Here is a 26,951-nt window from a genome sequence, read left to right on the forward strand (position 1 = left end):
TGAGTTGTTGAGGATATCCTGAACATTTCTGTCAGTAAGCACTGCTGTTAGCTGCTGTTAGCTGGGATTATTGAAACTTTCTTTGAAGTGGATCTACCAATGATAGACTCAGGCACTTGGTGAATAAACTCTTATGATGTGAGAATGTAATCAAATTGTTTTTCAGAGGAAAAATGTGATTTTTAGGATACTCAAACCTAATGTTAGCTGCCATAATGTTAACTTACAACCTTCTTGTTGTCCTTTAGCCAACTCATTGTCACCTGTCCGGAGATGGGAGAATTTTGTGTGTGATCTGCTGACAATAAGTAATTGCCACAATATGAGAAATAAATAAGCATGTTTATGCACATTTTCATGTGTTAGAGCCATGAGCTCAGTTCATTATATAATGCTTGAAGTGAGAAAGATGAGGAGGTGGAAAATGAGGGAAGAGGAGAAAGAAATTATGTAAATATACATGTCCACTCTGCATGCCAAGTGTCCTTGGGCAATATACTAACCCCATGTTGTTCTCTGGTGCATCCACTGGAGTATGAATGTGTGTGGATAAAAATTAGGAAGCACTTAGAAACAGTAGAAAAATGTGCATTGTGCAAATGGATGTGAATGGGTGAATGTAGAATTTGTGTAAAACTCTTTGAGTGCTCAAGACAGAGTAGAAAAGTGCTATATAAGAACCATTTACCTTATTTGTGGTGGTCAGGCAGGTATAGCACTATTGGACAGGTAGAAAATTTTACAAAAAACTTGCCATCTAACTATAATGGGCTAGTCTCCAATACTCAAACCCATTTAAAGAGAGTGAAAGAGAGAGTGAAAGCATCAAAACCGCTGCCTAACCAGTTTAACGGATCACCCAGAAAGCTCCTGCTCCTTCAGGCTGTATTTCATCCCTTGAGTTCGACCTTAAAAATGTCATCTTAAACTCATGACTTCCTTCAGGGTTAAATAACAGCTTACCTTGATCCAGATCATACTCTTCCGTGGTGCTGACAAAGTGAGGTCTGGAGTAAAAGTTATGCGGCCCCGGCTGCTGGAGGCCCCCAAGGCTGAAGAGGCTTCGGTCATTTGAAGCACAGCAGGAAAAGACCCTCCGGCTGGGGATGCAGGAATAGCGTGTCCAGCTCTTCATCTCCAGGTCAAAAGCCTCCAGTGCTGTCACCGGCATCTTTCCCTGGCGACCACCTGGAGGAGAGGGGAGAGAGATTTAGTGAATTTGTGATTATGACAAAGCTTTACAATTACAAGAGATTCTATTAAAATCCAGAGAAGTGAAATGTGAGCGAACTGACAAAGTCACCTGTGTATTATCATGAAGACATGGAAACTGCATGCCCCTTCTCATAAATGAAATATATTCCCAGAAATATTATCATGTGCACAAACAACAAGCCAAGGACAAATGCAAATTTTCTGTGTGACACTGTTTGTCCCTGTTTCCATTTCCTGTTTTATTGCTTTTTAATCCCCAGTGCCTGTCACATAGTTTTCTTGGCATTTATGTCAAAGTCTAGCGAGTGCACAGACCAGCGCTGGGACCACATTTCATTTTGGGCTGAAAGGAGAGCACAGCAGCAGGGAGCTCCCCTAGGACACTTAGGAGTTGTTTACTTCCACAAATCATAACTTAACCTTGTAAAATACGACTACAAGGGGAAGGCAAGCTTTGTGAGACAGAGAGAGAGAGAGAGAGCCTGCATGGAGCGGGCAGTAAGAGTTTGAATGATGGGAACAGGGGGGTTGAAAGCAGCGCAGGGGTGGGGGCCAGGGGTGAGAGGCAAATAGGGAGGGAGGCAGCGGAAAAGATGGGAAATGTAAAGAATATGAGAGAGTGACAGAGAAATTATAGAAAGCATTATAGAAAGAGAAGAACAGAATGTGGAGGAGTGAGAGAAGAAAGTGGAAGAGGGTCAGCTGGAGTGGGCAGAGTGGCAAAGAGATCGATAGCAGTAGCGAGACAAAGAGTCGAACTGTGTGGGAAGCATTACATGTGAGAAAAAGAGATTCCATGCAAAAGATTTGGTTGATTGCAGCAGAAACTACTGTGTATGACTTTCCATGAGAGTACATAGTTCACATATGGTTTTAGTGTTGCTGCAATACTCCACAGACTAACATTTTGGCAAAAGTGTAAAACAGAGAATCTGGACTGCTGCACTACTGAAGGAGACAGCTTTTGCACAAATCTACATATAATCACGGGCCTGAGCTGCATTCTAAACCAAATTCAGCCCAGCAAAAATAAGCCATCTGTATAATCTATATAACAGATTTCTCTCTGCTATGTAGATTATACATAATAGAGAAATCTGGACAATAAAAAAAAACAAAAAACAAAAGAATCCATTAGTCTTTGGCCCGTTGCTTCATAAGCCTTCATAGCTAAAGGTAGAAGCTAGCGCATGCATAATCAGTCTTACTGTATTATTAATATTTTAATTTGTTCCATTTTCTTACTAGGTTCTTTTAACGAAGATGAATTACGGTTAATTGATTTTCTGAATAGCTCTTTTTTTATTAGCAACTTGGTTAATTGTTATGACTGACAGATGCTGAGAATGAAGGAGCTTTGCAGAACACCATTGGGATCGGTATGTAAGAACATCAAAGGACTGTTTCATGAACTGTGTGGTTCACTGTTGTCTGTTTCAATAGCTGACAAGCTCCAAACACAATTTATCTATGTATTATTTGTAGCTTGTCAGTGAGAAAATACTAATCCTGCTAATCATTAATAATCATTTTGTGAGCATCCACAACAGTCCTAGGGAGTGAAAGACCAATATCAGTAATACCAATACCAATCAATACCACATCTCCAAGCACCAGTCACTACTGTACAGGTTAAAATTACAGTCTGTCACCAGTGGAAGACAACAAGCATCCATTCCTACTATACTTTGGCTCTACATTTGTACAGAGACAGGGAAAAGTGAAATTACATCTATTAAAATATGTTAATGTAGCAACAGTAAACTCCACCAACCTAATTAAACATTAGCTACCATTAGCTACCACCAACATCATAACATTTTAAATTGGCGTAATTAACATAGCAATTATTTAAAAAAAAAAAATAATAAAGCATCCAAAACTAAAAAAAACTAACAAAAACCTACAGTGCATCAAATGGCCTCCTAAGGTGATATTAGTATCGCATTCAGCATCATTGCTTACCAAGCTAGCCAGTATTGGCATAAGCTAAATTTCTCCAGGTATACTTTGTTGGTGAAATATGATCGCATGTGATTTCAAATCCTAACCTTCAGACTTCTAAATGATATTACATAAAGCAAAGGGTGACACAGAGAATAAATGAATAGGTTGGGTCTCAGGTGGGTATCTGAAAAACATTAGCATGTTAGCACTGTAGAGGTGCAGTAAAGTCGCAGTAAACATTTGGGTAGGGGTAACATAAAAATAACATAGTGGCGGAGGTGTGTTCCCTGGCTCAACTGCAGGGGAGGAGTGGTGCAGTGAGCTCAAGGGGGCAGTGCCGGGGAGGCAGGTGAGAACACAGCTGGCGGTGTTTGGACTGATGAGTCTTTTTTCCCCTTCTTAGTGAGGCGGGAGACGAGAGAGGGGGTTGTTGGAAAAGCTGAGACCAGCGCTGACCAGACTGTGGGTTTTTGCATAAAGAAGCCTAAATAAACAAGACATCTCTGAGCATAAACAATGTGTGTATGGAGTGCATTCTACAAATGTGAATTATAGAGCTTTGCTTATTTTTTTAATATAACCATTACTATTGGTGTAGCAATTAGCTATTTGCTGATCAAAACTGTCATTTCAATTGTCAACAAACTTAAAATTTTAAAGTAGCAAGGAGGAGACAGGAGATCCACCTTTAGCGGGCGTAGGGCGATCGTGGCTCAAGAGTTGGGAGTTCGCCTTGTAATCGGAAGGTTGCCGGTTCGAGCCCCGGCTCGGACAGTCTCGGTCGTTGTGTCCTTGGGCAAGACACTTCACCTACCGCCTACTGGTGTTGGCCAGAAGGGCCGATGGCGCGATATGGCAGCCTCGCTTCTGTCAGTCTGCCCCAGGGCAGCTGTGGCTACAACTGTAGCTTGCCTCCACCAGTGTGTGAATGTGAGAGTGAATGGGTGGATGACTGGACGTGTAAAAGCGCTTTGGGGTCCCTAGGCGGGACTAGTAAAAGCGCTATACAAATACAGGCCATTTACCATTTTACCATTTAGCGCATAAATGACTAAATAAATACCTACACATTGTAAATCTTAAGGAAAACTGTTTGTTTCATGTGTTAAAAATAATTTACATAGGCATTCATTAGAGAAAATATACTAATATACGTTTTTCAGTTGTAGCTATTATTAACTAAAACATCTTGTTTAACTGTACTTTATGAGTAAGTTAGCTACTGCAGTGCCAGATTGCTGTTGTCCTTTTTCATATTTTTTGCTCTTTATTCATGTCCATTCTGTGTTCCACATTGGCTGATAAGGAATATATATTACATTGTGGTTCAGTAACAAATGGTTGAAATGTTATACGTATGTTGCTGTAAGCATTTCTCACTTTTGCTTCCAGCAGAAGCTAACACTTGGATGTCTCCCAAACTGCCGATAAAAAAAGAATAAGCAGGAAAACTGCCGTGTAATGGTGTGCATTCTGAGATTTGTGATGTTTGTTGTTACAGTAATTCATCAGCTATCCAAGATTCTTACTGGGGATGAAAGTACAGAGTGCTGGCTGGTTTAAACACCATTTATGATTTACTTGTTGAGAGTGTGTCTATCTCCTTTATGCAGTAAATTCAGTGGTAAAAATGAAGATGTTTGTTTTTGTCATGATTTAGATTCTTTATCTTTATTTGCTGCTGATGAAGTGTGGTGCAGTATTCATCCAGTGCTGTGTGTGTTTTTACACTCGCGTATTTGTTTCACTGAATAATCTTTTTCGTCATCCTTCACTTTGCTGACAACTGTTTTTCAGCTACACGTGTCCTGATTGCTAACCACGACGCTGCTGCAAAATCCTTGATGTGTACTGTGAACACACGGAGGCACGCATGCACAAGAATTTCAAAGCGGTAGGAAGCCTCGTGAGTTACGTCATTTGGCAACAAGGCCACTGTTGACTGGGAACACAGGGAATTTAAATGAAAAGATGTTCAAGCACCCGCTGAAGAGAACAACCCCCTCAAGTGCAGCAGCAGCTGTAGAAGCAGCATGAATGTGCAAGGTGCGGTAAAGCTTTAACGCAATCCCAGCGAGAAGACATTACAGTCACAGAGAGAGAGAGAGAGGGACAGCTTAAAAAACAGCATAAATTATTTATATTCTCTTGGTATATTACAAATTAGTCTGTGTCTAATGTGATATAATATGATTAAACTCCCATCTGTGCACAGACCACGTGGCTGCACTTTAGACTAGTCATCGCTCTCTGTCCCATGCACTTCCCGGCATCATTAGCTGCAGCCACACCAACATGAATGAGTTTACTCTTCTACTTAAAACTTAAAGATTTTGTTTGTTTGTTTGGATTTATTTATTTTTTGCTTATTTGTTTTTGTGGCTATTTTTACTATACCATGTGATTTTGTTGAAACTTGGGAGTTGGTTTTAAAGAAGAAGCCTTTTCTCTTTTCTCTTCTCCACTAAAGCAGCTGATGTGCAAACATTTGCTGTCCAGGACACCAAGCAGAGGTGGAAAGTAGATGAAGTACACATATTTTGTTACTATAATTATTTAGAAGTGTCATATTTAATTGATATCTGTACTTATGAATTTATTTTACATTATTTGCTTTTTGTTTTTACTCACTACATTTTAACACAAAATCTCTACTTTCTGCTCCTCATAATTTTGAAACGGGAACGTTTCAATAAACTTTAAGACATGTGGTGGGAGTTATTATTTCCTGTCATAATATGCCTGCAAACATCAAACTGATTTTAAGTTAAATGAAGCAAACAATAATACACAAAAGACGTCATTTATAGGACTATCTTCACAGGATAAAGTTAGCCTGATTCATTTGAGATAGTATTTACGGTGCAGGTGTCCATAAGCTTTGGTTGCTATTGAAAAGCATAAAGTGACCACTTTTTTTTTTAACAGGTTATTTCAAATGCTGTATTTCTAACTGCTCAACAAATATCTGCAAACACACAAACACTGTGCAGTTTGACATACGATGCCTGCTGCCTAAAAGTACAAAAGTATTGTTGTATGTTGGACTGGTGGCCGTGGTATTCAGTGTTAGGGTACATCATAGGTAGCAGACACTGAATTACATTTAAGGTGCTATGCCATTTCTTCTACTATTTGCCAGACTTTTCTTTGCATTGTCTTAGCACATTTTGAACACATCTTCTTTTTAGTTTGAGTTTAGTTTGAGTTCTTTTAGACAAAGGAGAAGATGCTGCATGGTTCTGAGTCTTAGAGACAGGTAACAGAGTGTACTTGAGCCATTAGTTTACAAACCTTTAGTTGCTTTAACATGACTAAAATCCTAAATTCAAGTCTAACTCAGGTCAGAAAAAGAGCCTTTAAAATGATGCAGTGCTAAAAGAGTGCAGGACGCGTCTGCACATCTGTTGTTTTTACGTGAATATAGAATTCTGTTTGCAGCCACATTGCCCAAATGTTGGCTTGTTTGTCTGATGATGAAAGGGAGGTCACTTTGTGGCAGACAGCAATCATTTGTCAGGGTGATGGATGTTGTTGTTTGACCTGTGATAAACTCATTTCTTCACCATATATATCAGTGTTACACTGAGTCATCAGATAAATGAACACCATCTGAACTCCACCTGCTTGACCTCCTGCTTTGACCTCGTCTCTCTCTGTTTTCTCACACTTTATAACTCAAGTGTTGGAGAGCTCATTACGAGGCAAACGGATATTCCCCAATTAATCTTTTAAAACACAAGAAACACTGATACAAGAAACACTGTTGCCAGTGTTTCTTGTATCAGAACACTTTTGCATTGTTGGATTCATTTCACTTTTATTTGTTTTTCCATCAAGTCAAGCAAGATTAAAACTTATTAACTGACAAACTTCTGCCCACCAACAGAACGTCAGTCCAATATTTATGCTCCACATACCTGAGATATAAGGGAAGCATCAGCTGAGTTTAAGGTACAAAAAGATCTTTAAGTGACTATTTAGGTCATTTACCACTGTTGACTGTTGTGTCTCAAAACTCACAGAGTTCATTTGGAAATGAAATGTAAACACATTTTAGACACTAAAATTTTAAGTGTTGAAAGAACCTCCAATTACTTTAAACAAAAAAATATTGATTAGTTAATGTTGAATAGTTATTGCACTCACATGAAAGTCTTAAAGCTGTAGCTAATAGAAATAATGATAATTCATAAATTATGTCATTCTAACATTCTAACTATATAATACAAATTGATCATGTTTTATTAGTAACTAAACCATGTACAGCAAAAGAAACTAAAGAAAAAGTCACTTCAATGAGTCTGGATAGGGTTACAAAGTCATTTCTAAGGTTTAGGGGGCTCAAGTAAATGACAGAGAAAGCCTTTATCCTTTAACTGGAAAACTTGAAACACTGGTGAAACTTCCCAGAAGTGGTCAGTCTGTCAAAATTACTCCAAGGATGCATCAGTGACTCATCCAGGAGGTCAGATAAGAACCCAGAACAACATTTAGATATATGTTGGCCTCACTTGTGTCAGCTAAGTTCTAAGTTCATGATTCAACGATAATTAAGAAACTGCACAAAAATGACATCCCTGTGAGAGGTCCAAGGCAAAAACCAATGAAAAAGACTAATTTCACATTCACTAAAAATCCATTGTGATGATGGGAACATGTTTTGTATTCATATCAAGAACGCCCTGAGTAAAGGTGGTTATCCCACCTGGACATTTGTTGTCTGGGAAGCTGGGAAGGCACCTAAAGAAAGCTCCAGGCAATCCAGGAGAGACAACTGCTGCCTAAGCACAAACCCTTAGTGATCCCTTATGTGTCAGGAGCATGGGAACAGCTGAGATGCATTTTCTCTAAACACTCTGTGGCTTTCAAAACCTAAAACATGCTGCACCAAAAATTGTCCACCCCAAGAATTTGGTCCCACGGCACAAACAGAGTGCCAAACAGAGTAATGTAGTGTATGCTGTTAGGTGCCAGGAGGTTGCCATGCAACAACCTCTGGCTATGCAGATGGCACAACACAGAATAGCCACCTCGTCAGACCAGGTCTCTGCAGTCTATTTACACCTACAGGCCAGTGGACACTCTTTCATTGATGAGGATGTGCACATCCTGGACAGGGAGGAATGCTGGTTTGAGTCACAGAGACCATTTATGTGAAAAGCAAAAGACCATCTCTGAATCGAGGAGGGGGCCTAAGGCTACATCTTTCACCATCTTAAAATGCTGTGATTGCAACCATTCCTCAACTATCTGTGAATGGTACTCATGGCCATTGATGAATGGTCTTTGATCATTGGTTGTTGATTGATGGTCATGCCATTTTGCATATTAAGGATCAAGAAACAGACCTCCCAGCCCATTGTTTGGCACTGGTGCCAGTTTCCGTCCTTATGCAAATGTTCTGTTTAAAAGATTGGGGAAACCTGCAGTCAGCTGAGACTGAAAAAGTCACTTGGATGAATGACAAAACGAATATACAGGCCTAGTATATTAAAATATTAAAGTACAGAAGCTTATTTACTTGATAATGCTAGCTGTGTTTCTGATCTGAGAGTGGTAAAAGCAGACCAGCAGCAGTTTGTCTCGCACTCTGGTCTCCCCTCAGTTTACCGTCAAAGACCAGCAGTTTATCCACAATGTGCATGCGCAAAGCACCAGAAAAATAACTGCTGGCCTCTTGCCCAGCTTCTGTCATTGTAAACAGGAGATAGACACACTCTCACAGACAGACAACTATACTTTGAGACTGATGTAAGAACAGCTTTCAGTAGAAATACCAAACGGTAACATGAGATGGCAGTAATCTAAAGGTTGGGTGCACATATTAATTGACAGTTAAGGAGCTTTAAGACAACGCTGTCTGAGACTAAAAGGAGAGAGATCAGCCTAACGGAGCACCACTGGCAGGAAGTCATTTATTTCTCTACAGCTTTAAGGTATATGTCAGCTAACACGCACATGCTAGCAGTATAACATCTGCATGATGTATTTCCTACCCATCACGTAGATTTTGGTTCCTCTTACGAAGGGCGTGGCTCCATACCGCGGTGTGGGCATAGATGTCATTGGGTGCCATTGGTCCTTCTCTGCATCATACACCCTAACCAGGGCCTGTGGTGTTGTGTCTGCACCCATGCCCCCCAGCGCATACACTTTTCCATCTGCAGAGAGAAAAGAGAAAAAAAGTGCTTATTAAGAGCTTTTTAAAGGATCTTATTACACTCTTCTCTTAGTTCAACAGTGTGGTCAGTATATTTGTTCTCAGCCTTGTTAAGCTAATGTGCAGTGAACTGAGGAAAAAAACGCTGCCAACACCTCTCCGAACAGCCAAGAGCTGCACTCTTTCATCTCGCCATTTCTGCTCTACCTGTCATGATGGCTATCCGTCTCATCCGTCTACACTTATCCAAACAATCTGTAATATCTATATCAAAAAACTGCCACACCAACAACTTTTTTCCACAAGGACACACGCAAACACTCCTAAATGCTGCAGTGTCATTAGTATATACAGAAAGGCAAGGGGGAAAGAGAGGGGAAGAGCTGAGCCAGCAAAGAAGGTGCTCCTGGTGATATACTGCAGGAGAAGGGGAAGAAAGGAAGAGGGAAGAGAAAAGAGAACAAAACGTAACAGAACAGAACTGATGAGAGATGGAGATTAACAGCCCATTAGTGCTCTAAGAAGTCGTGACAACTTAAATGTGGAGAAAGAGAGGAGGACAAGACTAGAGGGAACAGAGCAACTCAGTGAGCCAAGCAGATGATGAACCAATGAAGCTGTGACTTAAACTGTGAAGAATAGGCAATAATAAATCTGTCACTCAGAATGCTATCCTCACACAGTTCAACACTTGGGACTGACTAAATCCAGTTTTACTATTGTACATGGAACAAGTGGTGCAGCAAGAACACTGTCATTGTGCATATCATGCGGCAAGACTGGAGCAAATATATATATGTATATATATTTCACTGTGACGTTGCAGGGCGTCGTATTGAAAAAAATTAAATGAGTGTTTTACCGCTCTCTCCATACCATTTAATATTAAATATTACTTTGAGCTTGGGTCCTTACAATGAAGGTCAAGGACAAATGCTTCCCCAACCTGGGTACTAATGTCCCTGAAGGTCTAGTATATTGTTGTAAAGTTTGAAGACCATTCATAAAAATATTACATTTTTACTTCTTTTTTTTTAGTTTTTTAAAATCACTGAAAAATACACTCACTTGTTTAGGTAAACCTGCAAATAACTAATCAGCCAATTACATGTCACCAACCCCCAGGCCACACAGAACTCAACTTGAACTACAAGCATGTAAAAATGGTCAAGACGACCTTATGAAGTTGAAAAACCGAGCAGATAAATGGGAAAGAATAGTAATTTTTTGGACTTTGAGCATTAGAAGATCATACAGGGTGCAGTTCCTGTCAGCTAAGAACAGGAAACTTTATCTGCTATTCACACATGCTCACCAAAATTGGACAATAGAACATTGAGAAAACTTTGAGTCTGTTTGCTGCAACATTTGTGTTAGTGTAAGAATTTGTTGCAAACAACATGAAAGCATGGAAGCATCCTGCTTTTTATCAGCAGTTCAGGCTGGTGGTGGTGTAATGTTGTGGGGAATAGTTCCTTAGTACCAATAAAGTCTCATAAAGTAAAGCCACAGGCTACCTGTGTATTGTTACTGACCATGTCTCTTTATGACCATAGTGTACCCATCTTTAGATTGTTGTTTCCAACAGGATTTTGAGCCATGTCACAAGGCAAAGATCATCTCAAACTGGTTTCTTAAACATGAAAATGAGTTCCCTATACTGATCAATAGATGATCAAACAGTCACCAGATCTCAATCCAACAAAGCACCTTTGTGATGTGGTAGAACAGGAGATTGGCATCGTGGATGCGCAACTGACAAATCTGCAACAATTGTTTGATGCTATCATGTCAATATGGACAAAAATCTCTGAGGTTTATTTCCAGCACCTTGTTGAATCTATCCCATGAAGATAGAAGACCAAGACATTCCCCAGCAGATATAATCTCTCCAGCAAGTCCTGAGTCTGCCTGAGGCCTGCCTAGGCATGCGTTTGGTGGCCAGGCCTTGGCCCAATGGCCCGGTGCTTAGTGGGGTTGATGGCAGTCAGAGGTGAAGGTTCTGGCCATCGATGGCTACCAAATAGACTTTCGGTAGTCTCAATTGCATTCCATAATTATAACTTGATACATAATTAATATACTAATAATAATTATAATTTTGGCATGACTTGAATTTTTCTTGTTGAGTATAGCATAAGCAACACAAGACAGTGGCATGTTAGAATGGACCTGACCCGTGATAATAATCTTTAGTTGTCTTAAGGAAACTGTTGACTTTTATACACAAATAAACAAAAAACAAGAAGGAAAAAGGGGAAAAAAACAAAATGAGAGACATATGTGGGAAAAAAATTTGCTTTTACGCTGGGCCCATTATTCAGATGGGGATAATGCTCTTCTACTGCCTGGTTGTTTGGTTCGCATGGGCCACAACTGAGAACAAGAAGTCTGTAGAGAGGGTAAATTAACACTGCCAAAAAAATCACTGGCTTCCCTCTGCCACCCCTGGAGACCATCGCCAGATCCTCCTGTCTCAGGAAAACGAGGGCCATCACAGGTGACCCCTTGAACCCCGCCCACCACCTGTTACCTGCTGCCCTCTGGTCAGCACCTCAGGTCAATAGGGTTCCACACCTCCAGCCTCACAAACAGCTTCTTCCCCTGGGCCATTCACACTGTCAACAAACACCATCCCCACACCCCACCCCTGCCTACCTCTCCAATCTGCGCCATGGTCTGAATAACCCTCATCACTCAGGCCACTCACACACAGACTCTGTACTCAGACCAAGTCTTTTCTTTGCACTACCTCCGAGCACTTTGCTCTCCATTGTGTGCCTTTCTATTGTTTTGTACACATTCCTCTAGATTTCCTCTAGTTATTTATTCCTGATGTGTTTACTATTTATTTTTTATTTTTTTACTCCTGCACAGTTCGTGTGGAGTACCCTTAATTTTGTTGTACATGTACAATGACAAAAAAGAGCTATTCTATTCTATGCTATCCTATATACCTACTGCAGCCCTGTAAAGCACTTAAAAACTTAGAAAGTATTGCTTTGTTCCAATCAATGAAGAAGACAGGTTAAAGAAAATGGCACTAGAAGATCTTCAGACCTGTCACTCTGCATGTCTGTCAGTATTCACAACATGAGATGCAATCTCCACACTGTCAAAACATAAAGGTTCACCAAATGAAGGCTAGCAAGGACAAGGAAACGATGAAGTGAATAACAATCTCCAGGAAATGAAGGCTCCTGTGTTTAAGTTTGTGTGCATGTGAGTGCATGTGCTGGATCCCGAATCCCCTTTCTTTTTCTACTAAGTGCTGATACCTCACAGTCTACAATGACAGACAGATGCACACTTCAGAGTGAACAATGTGAAATCATAACCAGTCTTGAAACCATAACTAGTGTTGGTTTCCCTTTGTGAGGGTGTGCCTGCGTGTGTAATCACGGCAAAATTCAGTGCTGTTATCAGAAAGACTGGAACATTAGCTAACTGCATGCTGAAAAACTAGTTCATGCATTTATTACTTCCAGGCTGGACTACTGCAATTCATTATTATCAGGATGTCCAAAAAACTCACTGAAAAGCCTTCAGTTAATCCAAAATGCTGCAGCAAGAGTACTGACAGGGACTAGAAAGAGAGAGCATATTTCTCCTGTTTTGGCTTCCCTTCATTGGCTTCCTGTTAAATCCAGAATTGAATTCAAAATCCTGCTCCTCACATACAAGGTCTTAAATAATCAGGCCCCATCTAATCTTAATGACCTTGTAGTACCATATCACCCTATTAGAGCACTTCGCTCCCACTCTGCAGGCCTACTTGTTGTTCCTAGAGTATTTAAAAGTAGAATGGGAGGGAGAGCCTTCAGTTTTCAGGCCCCTCTTCTGTGGAACCAGCTTCCAGTTTGGATTCGGGAGACAGACACTATCTCTACTTTTAAGATTAGGCTTAAAACTTTCCTTTTTGCTAAAGCATATAGTTAGGGCTGGACCAGGTGACCCTGAATCCTCCCTTAGTTATGCTGCAATAGATGTAGGCTGCCGGGGGATTCCCATGATGCATTGAGTTTTTCCTTTCCAGTCACCTTTCTCACTCACTATGTGTTAATAGACCTCTTTGTATTGAATCATATCTGTTATTAATCTCTGTCTCTCTTCCACAGCATGTCTTTTATCCTGTCTTCCTTCTCTCACCCCAACCGGTCGCAGCAGATGGCCGCCCCTCCCTGAGCCTGGTTCTGCCGGAGGTTTCTTCCTGTTAAAAGGGAGTTTTTCCTTCCCACTGTCGCCAAAGTGCTTGCTCATAGGGGGTCATATGATTGTTGGGCTTTTCTCTGTATCTATGAAGCGCCTTGAGGCGACATTTGTTGTGATTTGGCGCTATATAAATAAAATTGAATTGAATTGAATTGAATTGCATGCAGGAAATAAATGTAGATTAGATTTTAAGGTGAACTGTGGCCTTAATGACGACTTTCTAAATCCTAAATTGATATTCTATAAAACAGAAAAGAAAAACAAAGACAAAGAATATTGACAGGATATTGAATTTCTGATCATTTCTGTGTGCGAGTGCCAAAGGTAAAACAGAAAAGATAACACAGGGAGAAATAACAATCGGGCAGGTGTATGTAAGGGAGCAAAGAATTTTACATGCAGGATGTGTGTAAAGTAATTTAACAGTGAACAAAGAAAATACCTGTCAAACATTCTGTCTGGCTAAATTACTTTTACTTGAGCTTTAACACTTTGCCGCAGCAGCATGATAAGACTTTCCTAGTACAATGAAATCAGAACCTACTTTCCCTGAGATTAAATGTAGGGAAAATCATTAAACATGCACAGAGGAGAACCTGGATGTGTAAAAATTCCCTTTAAACATGCTCTCTGGGGATGGTTTGGTTTTATCAGACAATAAATCAAAGATGCTGTATGCTGCCAGGATTTCAAAGCAAATACACCAAATGGGAAAAGACAAAACATGAAGCCACACTTGAACTATTTTGTATAAATTAGTAGTACTCTGCATTACCTACATTTGAAGTCTTGATTTATCAGGGTAAAAACCAAATGCACTAATGCACTAGGCCCTAATCCAACAATACAAAGTCACGACCAACTGATTCAGTAATTTAACCTATATTGTATCCATTTTAAAGGTGGTATAACTGATAAATCACAGTTCAAAAGAAATCACTAGTGTGGAAAATTCAAATTGGATGAATTAAGTGGCAAGACTAAAAGTCAAGCACCGAGACAAAATGCTCAATGCTCTGCACTACACGGAAGCAATGTGTGTTTCCACAGGAACTTTCCCCCAAGGAACGAAAACCTTTTGAGGAACTTTCTTCCTGTGTTTTTAACTAGAAGATCCTGCCCCCAAATTAAGAAAGAGGAGTTGTACTTTCAGAAAAACAAAATGAATGTGGGGCTTACACGCTCACTGATGGTACAAGTCTACTAGCAGGTTTGATAGGACTGTTCAACGCATCCTTTTTTAAACCTGCAGTCAAACACATGTCACATATGGCAGACAATTTAAATGGAGAATCCCAAGATATTTTACAGATCTAGGACTAAAGTAAGAACTTTGAAGAACAGTGCACTGGTACAAAAGATGACTACGCACACGACTGTACTGTATATAACTGCAAATCAAATGCATTAAAATAAATCTGATCTCTTCACCTGATTTCTGAAGCCAGTGTACAATAAACTGTACTTTGTTCATAGAACTACATACACTATACTCCTATATAAACTCTCAACCCACCCAACGACCCTGAGAAGGACATTTATGATCTTTTTTTTGTTACTACCCAAAGCCTGTAGGAAAACAGTGAGAATTGAAAGATAATAAGTGACAGTGAAAGCTTGAAATACAGGCCATTGGACTTTAGCTTTTAACACATTTCACTTCTTCATTTTTAGAACAACTGCTGGGAAGCCCCAGTACTGCACCTTTAGTGGGGGCTCTTCCCTTGGAAGTGGCCCTAAGAGTTGTTAACACACTACGGATCATGAGCCACGGTGTGGGAAAAAAGTTACACTCCTGTCACTGACAGGTCTAGCCTCTGTGAGAAATTGCCCCACCCAACCATCATGTGAACTGATTATCTGAGATGATAGTGGCAGTTCAAATGCCTGAAAAGGGATCTCAAGTGCGTTCACTTTTACTTCTCTCTCATACCATCTCTCTTCTCTGTCCAAAATGTAAACACTGGCAAAAAATCGTGACAGAGTGTCCTTTCTCCTTTAAATGCACGCCTACATCTAAGTATTGTCCTGTTGGGGTGGCTCTCCTATGCTGCGTCATGTGTTTGTGGAGACGGCTTACACAGAGGTACTGAGTGGTATAGAACATTATTGTGATGTGTGTTTTCCACCAGGAATAGCATGTGTGCTCTTGTCTTCTGGCCCAGTTGTACTCAAATTGTGCCCTCTAATTAAGGAAACTGTGGTCTATTCTCTGACCGTCACCCCTGGAGACTCCATGGCAACTGCAGCGTACCCTACACACAGTTTTTATGGGGTGGCTGTTTGGCAGGTTGATGCTTGGCGAGCAAAATCTGTCACCACTCAAAGCCAGACCAATGAGTCATTACCTGAAGCAATCATCAAACACAATGACGTACACAAGTGCAAATATGCCAGTGATGGCAGACATGACACACTGTGGATGTATGCGAGTTACTGCATTTATGTTTTTATCCTTCTCTTTTGTAATGTACTCAGTGTGCTGCTCTGATTCCTCTTCAGCACAACATCTTTCATCACTCTCTGTCTGTGTCGCTGTCTTGATGATCTCCCGCTGCCTGTCCCTCATCATTATTTTCCTTTGCATTTTTGCTCTTCTCACTGCAACTTTCACTTTACTTTCATCATTTTCCTTTCTTGTCCCCTCATTCGCTTTAATTGACTGTTTCATCTGTCCCCTCTTGGCCTCCCTTTTTCTCCTCTTGCCTATCATTTTATCCTTTTATCATTCACCCTCATCTATTTTTTTCCCATTACTCCTTATCCATTTGCATCCCCCACTAATGCAGCGTTCAGCCCTGGTATTGGATGAGCTGCCATCATGATAGCACAGAAGGAACAAAATTATAGAAAGTATGCAACCGATTCTTTAAATGCTTTTTTTTAACCACCCACGATCATCAGCATGGAGAAAATGGGTTTTGGCTTTGAAGGGGTTTTTTTTCTTACATGAAAACATGTTTCTGGATTGAAAAAAAGAAGAAACTTTACTTCCTGAGCTTCCTATGTTTTCAGCATGGATGCCAAACCGTAAAACAGACACTGTAGTGCAGTGCTTTCATTTCATGTTTTTTTTTCCTGGTCGACTACACTGAAAACAACACAACCTTAAACAAAACCCTAATATGGATAGTCCTCCGCAGTGTCTACTATCAAACTGTTTTCTAATATCAAAACCCAGTAACAAGATATGGTGAAAACTGAGTTATGCAAACAGGTAAAACTCCATTAACCACCAAAGATAATTGTATCACTGTTCCAGGCACTCTGTAATTGAAAACTCAGTTCAGTTTGACTCATGGATTTAATTTGCTCTGTGCCACAAACAGGACATCAACAGAGACATTAATAATAATTTATAACAGAGACAAAAAGTTCAACTTTTTCAGGGCTGTGAATTGAAAACAGATAACAATGTTTTCCACATTGTTATCTGTTTTTACACTGACAGCAAACCATATACCACTCAATGTCTCAAATGCAGCAGAGCTAACAATATAGATATTTTCCATCACATTATCTCTGTTAGTGTTGCTGATCTGTCTTGCAAACAGAAGCTTCTTTCAGCTACTTCCTTATTCACAAATGGTCGCCACAGCAGATTTTTACACCCTTCCTGATGCAAGCCTCCTGGGGATTTGTGTTTTCTCTCTGGTCTCAATCCAGGGATCTTTTATGTGATAGACAAATGTATTAGCCACTACACTACAGAGCCACCATCTGGTATGTTCCTATCTTCTAGCATGATGTCACTCACCATAGTTATGCAAATCATGGCATCCTGCAAAGTTTCCAAAGTTACAGAAAGAAAAATAAAAGTGAAAATACTCAAGATCTCTTACTGAGATTTAAGAATACCTGATTTGTTCTAAAGCTTCTCTACATCAAACCAGTTAACAATGAATACCTTGTTCTCCGGTCTTCTTTATCACTTGTAACTGTCATGTTTTGCATGTCTTTCTCCTCAAAGCACAACTCTTAGCACATCCTAATGTAAAGAACTGAGAAAGAACATCTATAATGCAGGATTTTTTGCGACTCAGGAGGTAGAACATAGAACTGGTCATCTGCTAATTGGATGATTGGTGATTCAGTCCCGGGTTACTCCAGTCTGTTCGACGAAATAAGCTTGTGTAAGATACTGAACCCCAAGTTTCTCCTGATAAAATCCTCAGAAAGTGTCTGTTAAAAGAAAACTCTTAGAGACAGAAAAGGTGTTTGGGTGGATGAGAACCGTTGCATAGAGTGTTCAAGTTGAAAAGCAATAATTTATTTTTTCCTATCAGTAATTAATTTTATTTCCCATTCAATAATCCTGTCCCTTCACATGGTTTAGTCGAGTTATTGGTTTACATCATCCAGCTTTGCTATTTCTAAAGATGAATAAAGTACATTTTCTCTACATCTTTGTCTCTGAAACTTGTTTTACTGATAACCTATTGGCCTCTCTAGTTCCAGTGAGGTTGGTAGAATTTATATAACCTAAGCAATGATAAAACATCAGGCAAGCTCTCCTATTTTTAAAAGCTCCCTAAATCCAGACTCAGTCTGGATTAAAGACACTTAATGCCAGGGGGGGGGGAAAGATGTCGGTGACGTTAAAAGGAAAAGGCCGAGCAAACAAAAATCCAGAGCAGAAGGCATCGAATGCATTTACGTGCTGCTAATCTGTTTTGACAAATAGATTTTGGGGAAAGTGTGGTTATTGCCTGGGCCTCTGATGTTTTTATTTTCTCTTTTTAAACCACCCTCTTCACCCTGCATAGTAATGCAATACCAAACCACTGCAGTATGCCTTTTGTTTTCACTTACAGCGGCAGCAAGTCCAATCTTGTGGATGACGCCAGCACTGATTCTTTTCAGTCTTTCACCATAACTAAAATCTCTGCTACACTCTGTTTTTCATTTGCACCCATCACTGCTGGTGTTTAGCTAACACTGGGCTTATTGTCACTGTTCTCTGTAGTTTAATTACACTGGTCTGCTTGATGGCTGCCAGCAAGAAGAATGGCACACGTACTGTGTGACATGCTGTGAACACCTGTCTGAATATCAACCAATTTAATGGTTGTTATTACTTGATTTCCCTGAAATAGATATAGCCATCACCTCGTTTTGTGCGATCATGCCATGTTACTGCAAGAGTTTTATTGAACGTAGCATTTCTACTTTGACACAGAAACACAAAATGTCCACGTAAGGATGCTTGAGGTGCAGTGTTTACGCAAAGAAGATGCCACACATCAGACTATGAGTCGGTAAAAGAGCGTACCCAAAACTCTTCTATGAAAGATCTTAACAGCCATTTAATAGGATTCACATCATGTTCTCAATGATGGTCAAAGCGTAGCAGGTGAGTGTTCCAAGAGGACATCCTGAGTATCTTTGCACCTGGGTAAAATAGAAATAGCTTTAGGGTTATTTTGCATTTTTACAAATATATTAAATTAATCCTCTCCATGCCCTCGTTCTCTTTGCTTCCTGCCAGGCACCTCAGCGTTCAGCATCTTTTGCACACTATTTCTCCTCTGCCCATATCCAAATAATCTCAGCCTTGCCTCTCTAACTTGGCTTCCAACTGCTCAACCTGAGCTGTCTCTCTGATGTACTCATCTCCTCCACTCTGGTCACTACCAATGAAAATCTTAGCATCTTAATTTCTGCCACCTTCAGCTCCAACTCCTATCTTTTCGTCACTGCCATCATTATCAAACCAAACATCAAAGCAGGTTTCGCTAACATCTTGTAAACCTTCAGCTGTTGATGGCTGACTCGACGTATTTAACCGCATCTACTTTTACTATTTCTGTTCCTTGCATGTTCCCCTTTCCATTTGTCTGACATGAATTCTGTCTTGTTTCTTTCATCCTTCTTCTCTCCAATGCATTCCTCCACCTCGTCAGGCTCTCTTCCATCTGCTCCCTGCTCTCACTACAGATCACTGCAATCATCAACAGCCACAGAGACTCTCTGACTTTATCTGTCTGCCTGTTCACCACCACTGAAAACAAAAAGGGGCTCAGAGCCCAACCGCACACGTCACCACTAATCCTGCTGTCCTCATACATTTCCTGGACCAGTTCACATGCTTCTCTGCCCCTCCTGACTTTCTCATGCACGGTACCACAGTTCCTCTCTTGGCACCCAATCATATGCTTCTTCAAGATCCACAAAAACACAAATAGCATCTCTATACTTCTCCATCAACACTTTCAAGCAATCATCTGCTGTGTTTTTCTCAGCATGAAGTCATACTGCTGCTCACTGATCATCACCTCTCTCCTTAACCTCACTTTAACAGCTCTGTCCCATACTTTCATGGTATAGCTCATCAACTGCATCCCTCTTGTCACTCGCCATGATTGTGTTAAACATCTGGTCAAAAAAGTCCACTGCCCTCTCCTCTAAACATCTCCATATCTTCACAGAAGTGTCATCCGGCAGTATGTAAATCTCATTCTTGATCTTTTGTGATCCACATATTTGACTTGCCCAAGACTTTACACTGTATGCCAACCTGGTGCAGCCACTTCCCTTTTATCCAGGCCTGGGACTGGCACTAGTAGTCCACTGGCTTGTGGCTCCCAGTGGCTGTTATAATGCACACAAATGGATTAAATTTAAAACTCACTTAAATGCATTTAAATCTAAACATAAATCTAAATCTAATCGTGTAGTAACTACTCAGATTTTATCATCAAAAAATATTTTTTAAACCTTGTCTCGTTCACCCTGCTTTGAAAAGATGTTTACAGTTTGCATTGCACACTTCACTTCTCCATTTGGAAGGGATCCCATTTCAGAAGTCTCATGCTGTACAACAGAAACTTCAAGCAGACATGAACAGGGAGCTGACAGGCTAATAAAGGAGGATAATATCGTCATTAACTTCAATAATGTTTACCATAACTGTTTATGGTCATTTCAAAAAGTATAGAAGGACTGCTAACTAAAAAAGGTGCTTACAGAGTACATATCACCTGGAAGTCCTCAACGACTCAACACTATAGTCCAAAGGTACTTAACTACCATCCTCAAAAGCTATGTGATAACAGCCTGGCAGCTTATTCTGCTGCTTTGATGCATTAATGAGTTAATTAATTAATAATGCATCCCCCTTTTATAGGCATTTAAAGGACACTGGACTCTTCCTCTGAGTACTCATCAGTAGCAGATGAATCAGCCTTTCTTCTCTTCCTTCACTCTTTGTTTCTTTCCCTGTTTTGTTTTACACAATGTTACATGAATAATTCTGCCCTCCTTTTCTCTTTCTTACCTTCCACATTAGAAGGGATGGGATATCATCGAGATGGTGCCGGGGTGTGTATCAAGTCTTGTTATTGTGTTCACACATAAAGAGATCCATCACCCAATATTCAGATATTATGCACATATTTAATTGCTGCTATCAGTTCCTATCAGTCACATACAATCAGGAGGTACCATTCTCCATGTATTCTCCATATTCACCTCATTCAGTGGAGGTCCCTTTTGCCATACTAATGCTCATGATAATGAGCAGTGTGCTTCTAGGTTAAAAAGCAACAAAAATCCACATTTGGAGGGTGGAGAGGTCACAGTCACTCAGTCCAAACAACTGTGGCACACAAATTCGGTTTGAGTTTTGAGTTTCAGCATTTCTCTTGCTTTGGTTAGGCTTAAAAAAATAAGTTAAAAGGAACTAACCCTTTGGTTTAGGCACCAAAAGTACACAATTAGGTTTCCATGTACAGAACAAAGCTTCACAGCTAACTTCACATTAATTCTCACACATTTCACATACAATTTATCACACTACTAGTCAAATTCATCGCTGATGGATAACAGGCTACTTAGATTTTGGTAAAGGACACATTTATTTTGTCATTCTGTAATTTGGATTTTAAACTAAATAACTGAGATGTGATCAAAGTGCAAGGGGTTTGATAAATGTATCACATTACCTTTTTAGGAATTACATGAATTATTTTTATACACATACAACCCCAAATTTTCAGTTGGCTCAAAAGCAGCTGACAGTGATTAATACAATTTTTACTAAATTTGTTGGTCCACACATATTTTTGCAAATACCAAAATGGTGATTCAAGGGTTGGTATGAAACTGAGTGCCCCACAGCCACATGCTGCCAGACTTATCAGCTAACGCAGACTGACACACACTCACATGGAGTGGTCAATATTAAAGCTGTATATTGCAACAGTCACAGTGCCCTCTTTAGTGAAGCTAAGAGACGATCAATAGTCTGGTCAAAATTTCCACCTGAGGAAGAAAAGGATCAAAGTGCATTTACTGGATTCAAAGACTCAGCTGATTGTGGAGAAAAGCAGCATAAATAGCACTGGCACAAAAGAAACGGGTTCAGCCTGCTGAGTTCACATTCACACTGGAGGCAGAACAGAGTGGAAAGCTGCTTCCTTTGAGTTGGCCGTGTTAATGGAGAGAACACAGACCTGCGGGAACAGTTTAAGTGTTGAGTTTATTTTCCCTACACACAGCAGGTGGACTTCACAGAAACAGATTGCAGAGGCGCACAATGGACGACATATAGCACAACCACAAATATAACCTCCAAGCTTGTTTGGTTTTTAAGGAGAATTTTTTTTTGTTAAAATATGCACTTCAAAAACATGACTTGTTAGATTTCTCAGGATTGAACTGTAGCAGGAAACAAGAGAACAATGCATCACTTTGTCACTTATAATGACAGCTTGAATGATTGCAGATTGTTTCTCTTTGAATGTTTACCTTAAAATGAAAAAGGGCAGTTGGAGACCAACAAATCATCCAAGTAACACAAACTATATCTTTCAAAATATGGACTTGAATCCATTTATCTGGTGTAGTTACAGGTTACAATGAAATTATCATTTACACCAAAAAGGAAGTGCTGTAATAACTTTTAAATAACCTTACATATTGCCAGCTGTGTAATGCGCACACCGCATATCACCGCAAACAGATGAGAATAAAATACACCTGTGTGACGTTTGTGCATGATGATGTTTGCTGTGCAGTGTTAGCCTGACTGAGAGCCGCCTCTCTGTGCATGACCGTCAAAGTCTAGTTTGATGTCTGATGTTGAAATACAGAGCACAGGGGGTAGATGTACGACCATCAGCTATGAACTGTAATGTGCCGCAGGTCACTTCAGAAACAGTTCACTAACATAAAGGAAGTTGGAATTGAGGTAAACAGCTGCAGAGTCATTGCAGAGATTCATTAACATAATGCTGACTTGTATAGATTTCTCTTTTTTTTTTTTGGGGGGGGGGGGGGGGGGGGTGCATTCGGGAGGACTGAGAGGGTAAGGCTATAATTTAACTATGTGATATACGTCTTTACTTTAACACAATAAATGTGTGTTTTGGCTTTGGGAAAGATGAGGATTGGGGTTTATTTAATAGTCCATCATCAGCAAGGTTAAATCCACCCAGTCAACAGCAGACCACTAAAGAGCAACGTTACACTGCATTTTAGCCACACTTTAGACAAGTGTGCTTTCAGAAACTACAGAAGCTTTCAAATCAAGTCATGCATTTGTACTTTCATTATAAGATTTGTTTGTGGGCATGCCATATAGGTGATATGAAAACACATTACAATTCTCACCCATCCAACCCACCTCAACTTCTGCCCTACAGAGTCTCTGTGGTTCTGTAACTATGACACTCACTTCCTCCATTGCTCCTGGTATAATAATTTTGAAGCACAATACATCACATGCAGAATTGTGCATGCCTTATAGTCAGTCTGTTTGAGACTCAGAGACAACACCGTGAAGCTAAGATGATAAATCTAAAACTGTTCTGGTCAAGACTGCATCGCTGGTGAGAACTCAGTGGATCGCATTAATTAATGGGGGGGAGGGGGGGGGGGTGTTTTGAAGGAGATATTAAAGGCAAACACTGCTGATTCACAGCACTACAGAGTGCAACTACTCACCAGTAACATGTGATCAGTCTTACACTTGTAACACATGCTGTTTGGATTCTTGGCTGTCATTCTTTATGAATGGAAATAAATACTTTCATCATTAACAGTTGTTTTGTATTTAAATTCTTCAGGTTCTGTAACAGAAAATGAATAATGAAATTGAAATTCTGTACATGAGCAAAATATTAATGTTGATTTATTCAGCTCATAAACCAAAGCATGTTTCTCTTGCGATTGTGCAGTGGCAATGTTTGACAGTAATAGTTGGAACAATCTGGACCTTTGTCTGTGATTCTCACAGTGGAATTACTTTTATAATTACACAGCAGCTGGTTCAGTATTATTATTTGCTTCATAGACCCTGTAGTTCCAAAGACACAAAGCCAAAACTAGATGTGTTGCCTTGTAAGGAAGTGACCACAGGTCAGAGTGTGGGAGAACACTGAAGGTTTGGTGTGAACAACTTCCAAAAATAGACCAGCCTGTTTCATCTTAGCTTCCACTAACAGAACGTGGGAGACAACATCAGTCACCTTCCACTACTAGGGGGCAGAATCAATACAAATGCAGTTTTAATCAGTCCTTATTGAACAGAGAAGTTCCCCAATGAATAAAAAAAAAAACAGCATCAACATTTCAGCAAATCCCCAACATCTGAATATGAATTAGGAGTATTTTAACTGTGAAGTTATGCGAGTTTTTTTAAAAAAAAATGGTTTATCAACTATGAGAGTAAATACAATACTTTTTTGTATGTACTAGGATGTATTAGGAATATTCCGCTAACTATGAGAACTATAACAACAGCAAATAAATAAATTCTTGAAATTTCTATTTCTATTTTCTATAGTTCAGGCATGCCAATTCTTATTTAGTCTCATGCTCTCACACTGCCCGAACAAACATCTCAAAGCCTTTCCTTTATTTTTATTTTTTTTAAAAAGGAGGTTTTACTACATAAAGTATTCACCGTGCATTTCCACATCCCAGCATCAACCCTGGCCTATAACAGAGTGCAAAAGACAGCCAGTATGGTTAGATTAAAAATGAACACATAAATCATGACTGAACCTATCTCCAGGTGAGTCCTTTACACAGCAGAGGAACTCCATCACAATTCCAGCTAATTTGGTCTAATACACACACATAAATTATTTTTTTTTTCTCCTTAATTACACTGCAGCACCTCTCTCTCTAGGCTTTAAAAAATCCACTGACCCAAATTATTAATGCTGCTCAAAAAACTTTCTCAAAATCTTGTGTATTTAGTCTATTTATACAGCTGCACCTGCACCCTAAAATTAAAGCTGGCTCTGGAAACAAGAGGTCAAGAGCCTTTCCCTCTTAGTGCCATTTCTCTCAGCTGACATTTAAAAACCTTGTTGAAATAAATGAATCAGATTACAGCACTGCACCTGCTAGCACTCCAAAATTAGTCACTGTGCCACTAAGGAAGGGATTGGAAATCCTAATTGCAGTATCTGCCAGTGGCACGAGGCTCATTAAGTCAGGTTCCCATATAACCACTCTGGTTATATGGGAACCTGGCAGCAGCAAGCCTGTGTGGTTTTTGCACTTCAGACTGTGATTTAGGAAATCAGACACTGAAGGCCAGTCTAAAAAAAGTCAATTTTAGTTCAGTGTGAGACAGAGTAGAGATCATATTAGCTGTGACAGGAGTCAACGAGTCCGAGCAGATGTAAATCATTGCCACTGTGACAAAGAGACTGCAGCAGCTACCAAAAGAGCCGGTTTTGTAATTACTTGGTTTAGAGGTACTCTTTTTGCCTGATTGAAGTTCATTTTTATGTTGGTACTTTTTACAGATTAGCAGGCAAAGCAATCACACACACGATGCTGCAATCACATTCACTTTGGCTCTCAAGGCTCTAGCATCACTAGAGGGACTTAATTGACTTTAGGCGTGCCTCAACACTACCGTTGCAGTTCTTTCTTTTTAAGTGGACTGTAAAATTATAGCAATCAATTGAAAATGTCATCAGTAAATGGCAGGAACCTTTAGCATTGGATAGACGAGTGTAATCATTCTGTCACCTCTATTTTCAAGTGGACATGATGTAAAACTCATCGGATGTTCAATATCCAATAATCACGTCAGCTGCAGAAAGTAGCCTAATGATCGGATGCTGCACTCCTCTAATAATGACATTTAGCTCCTACTGAATAATTTCCATTTCCTCTTTCAAAGGCTTCTTTGCATCTGCTTAAAGGCAGAGTTAATGTTAGGGTTAGGGTCATTCACAGACTGTATATAAAGGATAGACACAACCACTGTGATGTCCGCTGTTAGTTTCTGCATCCAAAGTAGAGCAGGGCGATATGACCAAAAATATTTATCACAATATAATTTGAAAATTTGCGATAACGATATAACTGATGATATAATTGACACTAGACAAAATACTTTACAACTCCACAACTTTATTAGTGCAAAAAACCCCATCAATGTATTTTCACTTAAACAAGCAGCTGTTTTTTTTGTTAAAGTTATATAAAAATTTAACAGTGCAAATGCAAATTCCTTGCTGACAGTTTAACCAAAAGGCATTTCCAGTGGAAATTGGTCAACATATCCTCAGCATAACTATGTATAATATCCACAAAACTTGAGGTTATACACACACAATACGGTAATATTATGTTGAAGCACAGTACGTATCACTCCACGAAACGCCTGCCTAATATAGCGGTGCGGGTTCATAGCTAAGCAAAGTTGTACTAAAACATTTGACAGATTTTCAAGCGCCGTGTATGACATAAAATCGTTTTGAGGTCAGTAAGGCACACAGGATTATAAGGGGCACTGTCAATTTTCAGAAAAATCAAAGGATTGATTTTAAGTGTGCTGTATTTTCCAAACAACACGGTAATAACGACGGCCCGCTAGCATGCTCTACCAAAACTAGTGCTTTGTTGTGTATCTGACGGACGAAAGCTAAACCTGTCATGATCCTGGGTCCTTTTGACCCAGCGTTTTGTGTTTTCTATTAGTGATTCTGGTTCTGTTCCTCCTGTTTAGTGTATTCTGTTCTGCCATCTATTCCTGTGTTAAGTCCACGTTTCCTAATCTGTGTCTTTGCGAGTGTGTGTTTCCTGTTTTATTGTGAAGGTCTGTGTCTTATGTGAGTGTTTTCAGTTTGCCTCCCTAGTCTCGTCACGTTTATCACTCCCAGCTGTGTCCCCCACCTGCGTGTAATCTCCCTGTGTTCTCTGAGTGTTTTTAAGTCGTGTCTTCTGTCTTAGTCGTTGCTGGTTCGTCTGTGTTGTTTTCCCCTCGGTCTCCCTGCGTTTCTCCATCCATCTCTCTGTGTATATTTTCCCCGGACCTCCCTGCATCTTTGTTCTGGTTTGTTTTGTTAGTTTGCACAGTTTAGGTTTTCTGTTACAGCTTCACCCGCGCCATTTCTGTTGTATTTTCTTTTGTAAATAAATACTCACCTGCACCAGAGCTGCCGCT

At 39.9% G+C, this 26,951-nt stretch overlaps 1 protein-coding gene across 2 annotated transcripts in view; it reads right to left on the reverse strand.

Moving 5' to 3' along the window:
* The window catches only part of klhdc8b (kelch domain containing 8B), a 225,985-nt gene that overhangs the window by 55,494 nt on the left and 143,540 nt on the right, over positions 1-26,951 (reverse strand). For both annotated transcript variants that reach the window (XM_006804065.2, XM_035913509.2), the window contains 2 exons: positions 9,162-9,326; positions 964-1,188 (listed from right to left, as the gene is read on the reverse strand). In XM_006804065.2, the coding sequence (XP_006804128.2) occupies positions 964-1,188; positions 9,162-9,326 (390 nt within the window). The remainder of the gene's footprint in view (positions 1-963; positions 1,189-9,161; positions 9,327-26,951) is intronic.

Source organism: Neolamprologus brichardi, chromosome 20, assembly GCF_056152115.1.
Source record: "Neolamprologus brichardi isolate AB-2024 chromosome 20, ASM5615211v1, whole genome shotgun sequence".
Taxonomy (NCBI): Eukaryota; Metazoa; Chordata; class Actinopteri; order Cichliformes; family Cichlidae; genus Neolamprologus; species Neolamprologus brichardi.